The sequence below is a fragment of the Gekko japonicus genome, unplaced genomic scaffold (genome assembly GCF_001447785.1).
Source record: "Gekko japonicus isolate JY-2015 unplaced genomic scaffold, Gekko_japonicus_V1.1 scaffold373, whole genome shotgun sequence".
Lineage (NCBI taxonomy): Eukaryota > Metazoa > Chordata > Lepidosauria > Squamata > Gekkonidae > Gekko > Gekko japonicus.
This window is the reverse complement of record NW_015167542.1, coordinates 1,039,580-1,053,352: the sequence shown is the minus strand read 5'-3', so window position 1 is coordinate 1,053,352 and position 13,773 is coordinate 1,039,580. Positions and strand designations below refer to the sequence as shown.

General features: G+C 42.7%; 1 protein-coding gene across 1 annotated transcript in view; it reads left to right on the top strand.

Moving 5' to 3' along the window:
- The window catches only part of PPP2R2B (protein phosphatase 2 regulatory subunit B, beta), a 154,855-nt gene that overhangs the window by 113,951 nt on the left and 27,131 nt on the right, over positions 1-13,773 (top strand). Inside the window, exon 6 of the mRNA XM_015413609.1 lies at positions 9,975-10,139. Coding sequence (XP_015269095.1) covers positions 9,975-10,139 — 165 coding nt within the window. The remainder of the gene's footprint in view (positions 1-9,974; positions 10,140-13,773) is intronic.

Below are 13,773 nucleotides of genomic sequence, written 5' to 3'. Positions count from 1 at the left end.
TCACAGGGCTTCCCCTTCGCTCCCTTAGTGCATGATCTCCATCTTTACACAGATGCGTCATTGGAGGGATGAGGGGCACACTGCGAGACAAGGCAGTTGAGTGGCCAATGGTCGGCTTATGAATCCACTTTACATATTAATGTACTCGAACTCAGAGCGGTGAGATACGCTCTTCTCTCTCTTACAGACTTGACAGCTGTGAAGATTGTCCTACTATCTACAAACAATACTGCTACGAAATTTTACATCAGCAAATAGGGTGGCACTGGTTCCCTTACACTATGCAGAGAGGCCTCTATCCTTTGGGACATGGCGATTCAGCAGGGGTCACACCTCATAGCTATACGCATTCCAGGGTGAAACAACATGCTAGCAGATAACACTAAGCAGGAAATCTCTCATGGCTCATGAGTGGTCTATTCCGCCCCAATATCTAGAACCCATTTTTCTTACTTGGGGCACTCCTGTCATAGATCTGTTTGCATCCAGCACAAACAACCGGTGCCCTCTATTTTGTGCAAGGACACAAGAGCATGGGAACTGTCTAGGGGACACCTTTCTCTTAACATGGTCCGGGGTTCTATTCTTCACTTTTCCTCCCTTTCCCCTATTGCCGAAGGTGTTAGCAAAATTGTACCAGGACAGGACCACGTGTATCCTGATAGCCCCTCTGTGGCCTCAACAGCCTTGGTTTCCTCTGCTGCACACCCTAGCCAAGCACAGAGTCATACTGCTACCACAGGTACCAGACTTACTCCTGATAGACCAGATACATTACCCAAATGTTCAAATGCTGCACCTGCACCTGCGGGGAGCCCGGGCAAAGCCCCCCCCCTTGAAGGGAAGGGAAGGCAGTTTAAACTGCCTTTCCTTGGCTTGCCCAGGTGTCCCGCGGCTGCGGGGAGCCCGGGCAAACTGGCCCTTGGACAGGCCAGGGAAGGCACCCCGGAGTCGCCGGGGGGGTCGCTCTCCAGGCCTTCCCTCTGTAGCCACGCATGCAGAGGTTTTTGCTGTAGTGGGAGTGGCCAACTTTGCAGTCAGCCAGAACTCCATTCCTGTGCGTTCCTGCCCCAAAATAACCCTGGCTATTAGTATGTCTAAATTCTCTGAGTGCCTCCTATATGTAATCTGAGCAATGCTTGCAACAATCCTGTAAAATGGGCCAATGTTACTTTATTATAAATTGGGATTTTATGTATTAATTTATTTATAGTCTGCCTTTCTCACTGAGACACAAGGCAGATTACATGGTGCAAAACAAGGTAATCCAATCACAAGAGTTCTAATAAGCAATGCAATAGGACTAGAATTACAAAAATTAGAAGCAGTGCAAAAAGATAGCAGGCATGTTATTACATAGAATGTAGAAAATAGAATTACAAAAGTGGAAAATAATGCAGTTAAAACAGGATCCTAATGCAACAAATAGATAATATAGTGCATGCACAGTGACATAGAATGTGTCCTGTTTTCTTTATAAAAACACTCTCCTGAACAACTGTAAGACTGCAGTAACTCTCAGATGCAATAAGTCCATTTATGGATTTTATTAGCAATCAGGAAAGTTGCAGGGGAATCAAAGGCTTTGACAGTAATGGCAGATAATACAAGTTTAGCTCTTACGAGAACTTTGGTGCAGCCCACATTCATACGTCAGATTTACATGTGACAGAGACAGGTTAATAAAGTACAATTAATACTGTGAGAATGTTTATCTAACAGACTTCCTGCAAGGCCAAAAGACATCATGAGAAGCAAACAATCTCCTGGCCATTGTGGAGGAGGTTTCTCATAAAAGTGTACCAAGCGCACTATCTACAATAGACAACCAAGCCTGTTTCAACTACCCCTCATCCTGGGAATGTCAGAGGAGGACTTTATGGAATAGTTGATTCATAGCTAGCAGGTGTTATAATCAGCCTGAGAACAAGAAGCTAGTGTGAGAATACACAGATGAAGCATTTGTGATAATATGCAAGCAAGCAGGGCATTAAGCTATGTACATCAGAACACCAGTGAGTATCCAGACTGACCCCAAACAACCATAGGTTTGATTCTGACAACAACCCAATTTTACATAGTTAGCTGAATGACAAAAGTGTGGGAGCCTTCCTTGAGCTCTTCAGGCAGGTCACACCACAAAGTGGAGCCCACAACAGAAAATGCACAGGGACAGGCAGCTGTCTATCTTACCCACTTGCAAGCTTTCCTGGTGGAGGAAAGCAGGGGATACAATTCCTGTAGGTATGAGGGTCCATGAAGGTTATGTAATAGTCAATACCTTGAATTGAGCCTGGTAACTGATTGGCAGCCAATGAAGTTACTGCAGAATATGAATACTCCTCGTGGCTCCCCATAGTAACTAAAACTGGCCAGTGAGTTCATGTCTGAGGTGTGTTTTGTATTGGGCACTTCTCAGTTCATATTTCATTCTCTTAACCATTGTGCTGCTTCGGAAGTATAAAATGTATATGGGTCCTATGAAAGGTTAAGATCAACTGGGTTCTTGGGCACAGTCCTTTTTGTATAAGTCCTGCAGGAGCCGAAGTGATATCATTTCAGTGCGTCCTTTGTTAGGAACATGTCTAGTGAATAGGGCCCCTTATCTCCCACAAACAGAATATTATTTCATGGGAGGGTGAGGAAGAAGTCATACCTAACTATTAAACATCTCCTATTATGATACTATATTATGAAAAGTATTTTTCACACAACCACATTTTCTCAATAATCCTTATAAGAGTGGGATGTTTCCACCTCCCCTTCACTCCTCTTCACAGCAGGACCTTAATTTGTTTTCCTTACAGGGCAAAGAAAGCCTCAGTGCTTTTCTTGTCTCTCCCCACCCCTTCCTCCATCCTAAATCCTCACAAAGCCAGTAGAAATTGCTCCATGCTGGGTTTTTCATAGTGTGAAATCTAAAACCGCTTGACACCAGTAGCCAGTGTCTCAGAGGCAAGACTGAGGGAACAATCATCAAAAGATCATCTGCTGTAATAGGAGCTTTTGACCTGACTGATAAGGCCAGTAGGAAAGCACCAATAACACCCTGAATCTTAGGCCTGTGATGCTCGGGTGTTCTCCCTCGCTTTCACTGTGCATGTCCATTGGGTTTTCTTTGTTGTTCTGCATTAATTTTCCTCCCTTCAGTGCTCAGTTTGTTTTCTGGTCGCTGTTTCCACAGGTTTTCTCAGAGTGCTTTTGTGCCAATTTTCCCTTTGTGTCACTTCCAAGTTGAAGGTAATTCGAAAGCGTACAGATTCCCTTGGATTTTCCTCCTGCCGTTTTGCTGCCCTTCAAAGGTCATTCCCCACCCACATTGAGGTTGTTCTGCCTACTCTGCACCTTCCACCATCCTTCCCCCTTAATCAATGCACAGGCTCCATTTCCCCCTCATTTTAAAATTATTTTGACAAGTGGCATGAGTCTACCAATATGAGACTATTGCTAGTCTCAGATTGCTGAATTAAAAAAAATTAAAATGACAGGGGGAAGTTTAAAAGGAGCTGTTTGAGGTTTAGTTCCCTGCTGGTATTGGCTTGAAAGAGGGATCAGAGAGGAGGGAAATAGCACTGTCCCCTCTGCAAAAAATAAAATAAAAAATCAGTGCTGCTTGCAAACAAAATAAAGGGGGATCGTCAGTGCGGAATGAAATTGATATGAGATGAAAAGAGAGAGACTAGGGTGGGAAGCCTAAAGCTTTGAAAACATTTTAAGACTTTACTGAACAAAGTTGCGGGGGGGACCATTTTGGCAGTCTCTGGAATTCTAACATTAAAATTTTGGCTGAGCCACATCGATTTTCTGCGAACTGTCGAACTTAAGAATCGCTTGGGATCAATCCATTTGGAAGAAGAGTGGAATCTGCACAGGACAGGCTTTAAAAAACTGCCAAAATCATGACCAGTGTGCAGGATTGCATTAGAGAATCACAAAGAGAAAACCATGCAAATTTGCAAGGAAGGGCAGGAAATTAGCATTACTATGCAGCTGCACTAGGCCATCAGCGAAAATATCCCTCCCCTCAATTTAATAGCATAAGACTAAAAAAGCTCTCCAGAGCTTCTGCCAGAAGACTCCTCCCCCATACAAATTGCAGCTCTGTGCAAAGTGTGGTGAAGTTGCATCCAACTTTCCACAGGCACGTGCATGGACATTGCCAACTATGACAGCTTGCAGTGCCAGTGTCAGTGGGTTCAACCATGCAATTCTGTACACTCAGCATGTTACCCCGTATTATGAGATCATGTGCCTCTTTCCCATTTTTCACAGTGGCTGATGACACAGCAGAGAATCCTCTAGTGCTCCACAATACAGAAAATGGGGCTTTGCAGGTGCTTGTCAGTTTCAGAAAAAGTCTGGTCTATATCAACATAGGTTTCCAGCTTCGCCTGCATTCCTTTCTGTTCCCTTTCATTCAGCAAACTAATGCTAAAATGCATGTGCAAAATCAGAATCGTGAGGATTTAAATGGAAGCACTTGCTGGACGCCACTGTACAGCTGTGATAGGGCAATTGCATAATTTATTTTTATTTTTTTAAAACAACCTTGGACACACACACACCCCATGGCACGTTCCAAGATGATTTACAAAAGTGTGTTTTTTAAAATTGTATCTGCAGAATAAATGCACTGGAGGAAAAGGATAGTGTGTGACACAGGCACAGAATCCGAAGTCAAGATTAAATGCTTACTGCTCTGAAAATTGGCAGTAAGATGTACGTGCGTGATGGGCCTTAGAATGATGGCCACTTGTGATCTTCTTAAACCAAATTCTGAAAAGGAATTCTTTAAATTTAAAAGTCTTTGTAGTATGATAACTTGACGGTGTATTTTAATTATTTTGGTTTATCCTATGGGGGGGAAATCACAACTCTGCCACCTCAGACAGAAAGTGGGCATTATATAGTGGTATTGTAAGCAGTTGAAGTCTGGAAATAAGCAGACAGCATAGGGTAATGTGGGATTTCCTCTTAGTGTGCTGTTGGCATTCCATGTCCTAAAATCAATAAGCGTAAACTGAAATTTAAGCAGTGTCCCTGTGACACATTCTTAAAAATCCCAGCCCGGTTTCTTGTAATTATTTTGCTTCAAAATAATGGGATCTGGAAAAGAAACCATCTTAAAAAGATACATCCTAGATTTTGGTTTTGTACAGAGAATGGGTGGGGTTTTTTATTTTGTTTTGTCCTGGAAGCTCTACTTTCTCACAACGTATGCTCCACAATACTCTCAATGTTGCCTCTTCAAGATAGTCTCTTTTTTAAAAATACAGGTTTGGTTCTCTGCAAATAGATGGTTGATGAGGACAGAGTAACTGTAAGGGCACCCTCCTCTGCTGCAGTTTAGCTCTCCCAAAAGCCACAGCAATCTTAGCTGCCATTGTCTCTCAGTCTGTCCATCCTGCTTTTTATATATTTGCTGTACATATTCTTTTCAGCATCCCAGGTTGGTACTTTTTAAAAAACAAAATAACACATCTCATGCTCAAAGACGGTTAGTTTTGATGTGGTATGAAAAAAACAGGGATCTAGTGGAAGTATTGATGGGCGGGAACATTGAAATGTCTTTGTGGAACTGTGCAGTTAGCAGGATTGTGCAGGGTTACCGAATAGCCTTCTTTCCAACCAAACAAGGAAAAATTTACAAAAAAGATGAATGAAGTTTCTATTAAAAATGGGTAGATTTGAACAGAAGAGAAACGCTGCATTATGAACAGTATGACAATGACCAGAGGAACGTAGAGGACATTAGCTGTCCAAACCATTTTTGGCTAACGATTATCTGTTCAGTGATGTTCTAACATTCGTACAAAGAAATTTGGATGGGTGATGAAGCGTGGACTTCTGGTAACTCCATGAGTTAATTACATAAAAGTTGACTGGTATGAAGTATGATCATTCAGTATAAGAAATGGAATAGAGTAGATCTATTTATTTATTTATTTATTTATTTTATAGTCAAATTTATACCCCGCCCTCCCCGCAAAGCAGGCTCAGGGCAGCTTTCAACTAAAAACATAAATAATACAGAATTAAAACACAGCCTTTAAATTAGAACATTACAAAATATCAGAATACTGGCGGCAGTTAAAAATCAAACAAATAAAGTGCTTTCCAACAAAGTACTCCGATGTTATTCCACATAAAGTGTTATGTTATTCTGCTCGTTCTTAAGGCAGCTGCTCGATGTTAACATTACGGGCTGTGCACTTGGGCAGCGGCCCCTAATTGTATGCCTGGCGGAAGAGCTTCGTCTTGCAGGCCCTGTGGAACTGTGAGAGGTCCCGCAGGGCCCTGATCTCCTCCGGGAGCTCATTACACCAGGTAGGGGCCACCACCGAAAAGGCCCCAGCCCTAGTAGCAGCTAGCCTGGCCTCCCTTGGGCCAGGGAGGGTTAACCGATTTTGAGACCCAGACTGTAGTGCTCTCTGGGGTATATACAGGAAAGGCGGTCCCGTAGGTATGCAATCAAAGTTTTTGTTGGCATGTCTCCTTACACAGATTATAGATTTCCATACTTCACTATCTTCCTTTGTCTGTAGGACTCTTTGTACCTGCATTGCACACCATTCCTGGAAGCACTTACAAATACAAATTCATATGTTGAATATTTAGAAAATCTAGAATATTCATCAGAGAGCTGTTCTTTTTTTAAAAAAAATCAGACATCCACCTATCCACTTCTGATATAACTATTGTATATAACTGTGGGAGCAAGCCTGCCTGAGCAGGTCTGCTCATAAGTATGTCCCACTTTATTTATCATTTATCTTGACTTCCAGAAAGCTTTTGATAAAGTTCCTCATTAAAGGCTCCTAAGTAAGCTCAAAAATCATGGGATAAAAGGACAAGTCCTTTTATGGATCTGGGTTTTGGCCACTGTGTGAAACAGAATGTTGGACCGGATGGCCATTGGCTTGATCACACCTGGCTTCTCTTGTGTTCTCAGGACTTCTCCCTGTGGGTCGGTCTTCGGGTTTCACGGAGGCTTTCTTTGCCAGGCTTTGTGTTCAATCCATTTTAAAGGGTCTGGTTTAGCAGGAGAATTGGCATGATGTCAGAAGCTTTGAAACCAGTTTCCCCAATTTCCTCAATAGGAAGGGTATTGAAAACAGATCAGCCAATATCATAATGCCCCTATATAAATCAATGGTGTGACCTCATTTGGAATACTGTGTGCAGTTCTGGTCACCACACCTTAAAAAGGATATTATAGCTTTGGAAAAAGTGCTGAAAAGGGCAACTCGAATGATAAAAGGGTTGGAACACTTTCCCTATGAGGAAAGGTTAAAGCGCTTGGGGCTCTTTAGCTTGGAGAAATGACGACTGAGGGGTGACATGATTGAGGTTTATAAGATTATGCATGGGATAGAGCAGGTAGAGAAAGAGGTACTTTTCTCCCTTTCTCACAATACAAGAACTTGTGGGCACTCAATGAAATTGCTGAGCGATCGGGTTAGAACGGATAAAAGGAAGTACTTCTCCACCCAAAGAGTGATTAACACATGGAATTCACTGCCACAGGAAGTGGTGGCGCCTACAAGCATGGACGGCTTCAAAAGGGAATTAGATAAGCATATGGAGCAAAGGTCCATCAGTGGCTATTAGCAACAAGGTATAGATAGTGGCTCTGGGGCAAGTGATGCTCTGTCATCTTGGTGCTGGGGGGGGTCAACAGTGGGAGGGCTTCTAATGTCCTGGCCCCACTGGTGGACCTCCTGATGGCACTGGTATTTCTGGCCACTGTGTGATACAGAGTGTTGGACTGGATGGGCCTTTGGCCTGATCCAACATTGGCGTCTCTTATGTTCTTATGTTATTAATGGGCGGGGCTTACTTCCTGGAAAGCACTCTTGAGATTGCAGCCTGTGCATCACAGACAGAGATACACTTCTCACTCAGTGATGAGTGACTATCCCTACATCTGATACAGTTGATGTGAATTAAGTATTATTATATATGCACCAATCTTGGAATGATATCCAGAACAATTAAACAGAGCAGTAAGTGATTCATTAACTTTTGTTATATCACTCAGCCTTTCATTAAAAGAAACCAACTTTATTCTGTGGACACTGTGTGGCTAACACCCTGAGGAAAGATGTAGTTAACATAGCTCAAATTAAGATATGTGATCAGAGAAGACGACAAAGCCAACTTCTTAGTGACAGACAGCAGAAAGCCTATTTGTACATTGTTGAATGATTAAAATCATGCCAGGAGGGGAAAGACCAAATGCCAGGAAAGGGAGGAAGGCAGGTGAAGACACAAGCTGCATTTAAATGTCTCAGTAAACTGTGATTGAACTCTAATAGTGCGTAAAAACAGCTTGTTGCTGTGTTCACCCATGCACTTCTCTTTTCCTGTACAGAACCTGATGCAAAATAGCTTGGTTCAATCAAATTCCAATTCATCATGGATCCAAGGCCTTTTCAGTTGGTACATTTTACCATGTGTACGGGGAGAATATGCTATATGTGATCATCCTGATAGGCATGGTCACCATCAGAACTATCTCAGACAAAATGTCTTGTATTGAAAGGAACGAATACCCATGGTAAAACATAGACTGAAAAGGCTTCAGTGTGTGAATTTGAGGGCCTCAGTGAAACTGGAGTTTTAACCCTGTTGAATCACAGGCCTGCTACTGAACCAGCTTGGAGTTGCCCTTTCATCTTCTCCCTAGTCCCATGTTCAGAGGAACTAAATATTTTTCATGTGAGGGGAGGCGTTGTTTGTTTGGTTAGCTATAGTTTCCGATGTGTTGTGTATTTTGAGTTCAGTATTTTAAAACAATTTTTCAGTCTGTTCTGCACTCTCCCCATCCACATTTCTTTTCACAGGTCTATTTATTTTACAGTTTTAATTTTTAACGAAAAAGTGTCTTAATTTTTTTTGTGGTTTCTGTTGCATTTTATAGAAGTTGTGAGCCACTTTGGGGGCTCTTGTTAAAAAAATCAGAGCATAGATGGAATAATGTAAACACAAATAGGTCCACGTAGCCCTTAAGACCTTGTCATGCTGAGCCAGTGATGCCAATGTGGTGCTCATGAACACTGTAGTGCCCACCCATGTATTTCTTGGCAGTCACATGCTTCCCCAAAGCAAGCTAATCCTGGCTTTTTCCCACTTCCTTGGAGTAGGAGGTACTTCAGGAGACTCCAGGAGGAGTCATGTTTGGGTCTTCAGGCAGCTCTATCAGAGGGGGATGCATTGGTTGGAGTTTTACATTTGCCCTCCCCTGGGCAAATTTTGTGATTGGTCCCATCTTCCATGGCTGCTATTTGGTGGTGGTGGCCACCAGTGCTCCCTCTAAGCTGTGGTGTCCTGTGAGCAAAAATTCTACCTTCTGAGCTACTGCCATTAAAGCTGTGAGTGAGTGATTTGGCTACTGCATAAATTAGCTTGCTCTGGAGCCATCCTTCCTGTGTGAGCCAGAAGCTAAAACACTGTGAGCTAGCTCACACTAACTCAGCTTAGAGGGAACACTGGTGGCCACTACCCTCTCTTAAAATCCCAATAGTATCTGCAGACTATGATTTGTTGATCTTTTGTATGCAATTTTATCCAGCTTTTGATGGAAGTAAGTGTACGTTAGGCTGCTCCCATCACAAACATATAGACACACGTATAGAGAGGACACAGTCTTATGATGAAGTCCAGACCTCTCTACATCCTTTTTTCCTACACAGTAAATCTAACTTGAAAGATTCATTTTATAACCTCTCTGATGAGAAGGATTCTCAGATTGATTTCCATACATATACAAAGACGTGAGTGGTGGCTCACAAAAGCTCACGTTGAAATAAATGTTATTAGCCTTTAAGGTACCAATGGGTTTCTGTTTTATTTTGGAAATTTCAGCCTATGTTTCCTTATGTCTGGTAATCCATCCTTTATCCTACCCTGAACATCAAGTGTTGAGAACTCTAGACTGCGCTGTTTGTTTTGCCTTGATTCACATGTGCCAGATATTGTAGATATAAAACCAGCAAACATGGAGGAGCTGACGGAAGTGATTACAGCCGCAGAGTTTCATCCACACCACTGCAACACCTTTGTCTACAGCAGCAGCAAAGGGACAATAAGATTATGTGACATGCGAGCATCTGCCCTTTGCGACAAGCACTCCAAATGTGAGTATCACTTGATACCGCCATATGTGGGGAGGGGGCCATTTTGTATTATGGAATTTCTTCCAACAACAGGCCTGTGTAGAAGAATGAAAGACTTTAATGATCAGTCAAAATTGAAGATCAAGATACACAAGCAGGATGTTAACAAAAAGATACAATGTTTCCCAGCCATACGTATAACAACACTATTCCTAACAAGCATGTGAGATAAGTCCAACTTGGCCCAGTATGTCACTCTGTATAGCCTGAACTTCGTGCTGTAGTAAGTGACAACTGAACAGCCTTTAGCTTCTAACTCAATAGAATTTTAGATGTCTCCAAGGAATTGTTTAATGTCAGGCTGAAAGTTCAAAGTAAATAGGAAATCCCTGCATTCTGGGTGGAGGGGGAATGACAGAAAGCACTTGATGGACAGCTACTGCGGTGTATAGGAAATGTGATTACACCATTACATTTTGCAGTGACAAAAGAGAAATGTGCCAAGGCTGTATGCAATCAGCACAATGTCCAATTCATTCCATCAAGAGCTGGATAACATTATGTACAAAAGTATCAATGAATTGAAAAGGAATAGTTTCTGTAAAAACTAGATTCTCATCTGAAAAACTTAAATGTAATCTTCATTTCTCTCCAATTTTCTTGCTTCTAGATTCCCTTCTTCCTCCCTCCTACCCTGGCAATCAGAGTGCAATTGAAGGTTTCCTGGTTTTGGAAGCCATCAGTCAAAACTCAAGTTTGCTGTGACATCTAAATGCAGATTTTGGAACAAACTGGATTTTGGTCATTTTTCCCACAAACAAGGAGACTAAACCACAGTTTAATGTGGGTTTTAGAATCCTAGCTTGTGAGGTGGGGGATCTCTGAGACATTTAGATATTATAGCAAGTTGTTTAATTGAAGGTTTCAAAAAGTAGGAAGACTTCAGTTGTGCTCTATATATGAGGGAGAAAGAGATTTAGGAGGAAAGAGGAAGCTCAGTAGCATGGCAACAAGTCTGTTCCTAAGTCTGAACTGAATGCAGCTTTAGGTATCAAATTGCTGGTCATGTACTGCTTTCCCTGACAACAAACAGGAGTGATCATAGCTACCTATAAGCTTGTTCACATGTGCCAGCTAATGTGCTGAAAATGTATTCTCTGTACTGAATATTAATTTGTTGGTCAATGTGTATGTAGTTTTCATATCTTTTTTTGTAGTTCTTTACCTAAATCAAGCAACTCCCCCCAGCTGCCCATATTCAAGCTATACAATGTTACACTTCTGTGATTGCTTCACAACTCAGTTAATTTTCACAACCTGCCACTCATTCATCCCACATTCTCAGCACACCAGTTTGGTTGCGTGAATCTCTGTAAGATTAGGGGGGAAATGATATACCAGGTAAAACTGAATGTTGAAAGAGTTTGTTGACTTTTGGCCATATCAAGATGCCTTAGGGAAATTAAAAAATGACACTTGCTTTTATTTCGTAGTTAAAAATGAATACTGAGCAATTCTTGTATATGCTTTAGTTCATTTACTTCCTTTTATCTTGAGTAAATGAAATTGATGTTTGAATCCAGATTAAACTCTTATGCAAAAGAATTACTTCAGAGATGGAGTAGTGCAGACTAGTTTAATTTCTCAGGATTAATAAACCAGAGTAAGTCATTCTTAAATTTGAACGAAGAATCCAGGAAGAATTTAATCTGAAGTGAGTGAACCAACCCAGTCTGCTTTAATCAAAACAGTTGCTTTCTGTAAACAAAACACGTCTTAGAAGGATGGCTTCACTGTGGTTTTGCAGTAAGGGTATTATTTATTGCAAGAGTGTATTTTGGGATATCTTTGGGTATTAGAGTTGTATTCAGGATTCCCAGGAATACAAGTATCTGGGTCCCAAATGTTTGCAGGAATATTTGGGAATATCCAAGTCTGCCATTTTAAGGATCCAAGGCCCAGAATATTTTTGTTTTGTTTTGTTTTACAGATTTTCCAGACAACTGGAGGGAGGGGGGAGGGAGGCAGCTCTCCCAGGATCACATGTTAGGGGAGCACTAAAATTTTCTGCCCAGTCACAATGATTGTGTTTTAGCTCTCCACTCTGGGCATAGGCAAAGAGGATAAATAATAGGCCCAGCTGCAGCTTGACCATTTCAGGGTGAGATTTTTTGGGGGGAGTAGTGTGCTGCTATTGCTGCTCTGATCTGTCTGTGCCTTGGATTAATTCTGCTGCCTGCTGCTGCCTGCCTGGGAAGACCTTTTTCTTGTTCTGTTCGAGGAATGGTTTGCAGAACCTGAAAAGGTTAGTCAAATAGAAAAGAGGGCCAACAATAAAAGTTTAATATATTTATAGTATATAAAAAGATACATGTATTTATTAACAAAGAACTAAAAATATATAAGGGCCCAATCACACCTCATGTAAAAATACCAGAATCTAACACACATTAGCCCTTTGCTGGGTGGTAAATCAGTAATAAAATCCATAGAAATGACCTCCCAGGGTCGGCTTGGGGTGGGAAGGGGCTTTAAAAGTCCAAGAACCTTGCCAGGGCGAGGTTTGCTCATGGCGCACACTTGACATGATTGAATGAACGAAGATAAATCTTTGCGCATGTGCAGCCACCAGAATTGGCGCTGCAGCAGCTGAAGAGACTTCACAAAGCCAGAATGTCCTGCCGACTTTGAGCCATGAACGGATTGCATCACCTCCCCCCTAAGTGATTGTGGCATGTACAGTTTATGGTCCTGATACCAGCAGCCATTTTCCCCTTGCACACAATCTCCCACCCCGTCTAATTGTTCCCGATCCGCCTCTGAGAAGGCAGAGTTGAACCGGGCAGACCAAGGCGATGCTGGTGAGGCGGAGCTTGGCACTAGCTGTGGAGTCGGGTTGCCAACGGCTTGGCTGCGAGTCGTCACTACCCCCCCCTAGTTGGGAGGGGGTGAACACTGAGTCAAGGATGACGTCCCTTTGACTGTCATGTTGGGGGAGGCGCGAGAGGGCATCTGCCAGTGAATTTGCCGAACCCGGAAAATGATGGAGGGTGAACTGAAACTTAGAGAAGAAGTCCGCCCATCTCAGTTGTTTGGCATTCAAGCAATGAGGCGTTTTAAGAGTCTCTAAGTTCTTGTGATCCGTCCACACCTCGAAGGGGACCCTAGCCCCTTCCAACCAATGCCTCCATGTGGAAAGCGCCGATTTTATTGCCCCCACCTCCTTCTCCCACACAGACCAATTTCTTTCAGAGTCATTGAATTTCTTAGACACATAAGCCAAAGGATGTAGCAGACTGTCCTCCCCCTCTTGCAGGATAGCCCCTCCCATGGCTACGTCAGACGTGTCGGTTTGCACAATGAACTTTTTAGACTCATCGGGGTGAGCCAACACCGGCTCCGAGGTGAAAAGGACTTTCAAGTGCATGAATGCTTCGTGGCACTCAGTAGACCAGGGCAGCGGAGCGCCGGGTCTGGTGGCTTCTGGACCTTTCCCTTTTGTTTTCAAAAGGTCCGTGAGGGGAAGGCTGATTTGGGCAAAGTTGGGTAAAAAGGAACGATAAAAGTCTGCAAATCAGAGGAAGGATTGTAATTGGCGTCTGGTCCGGGGCGCTTCCCACCCCAATACATCTCGGACCTTCCCCGGGTCCATTTC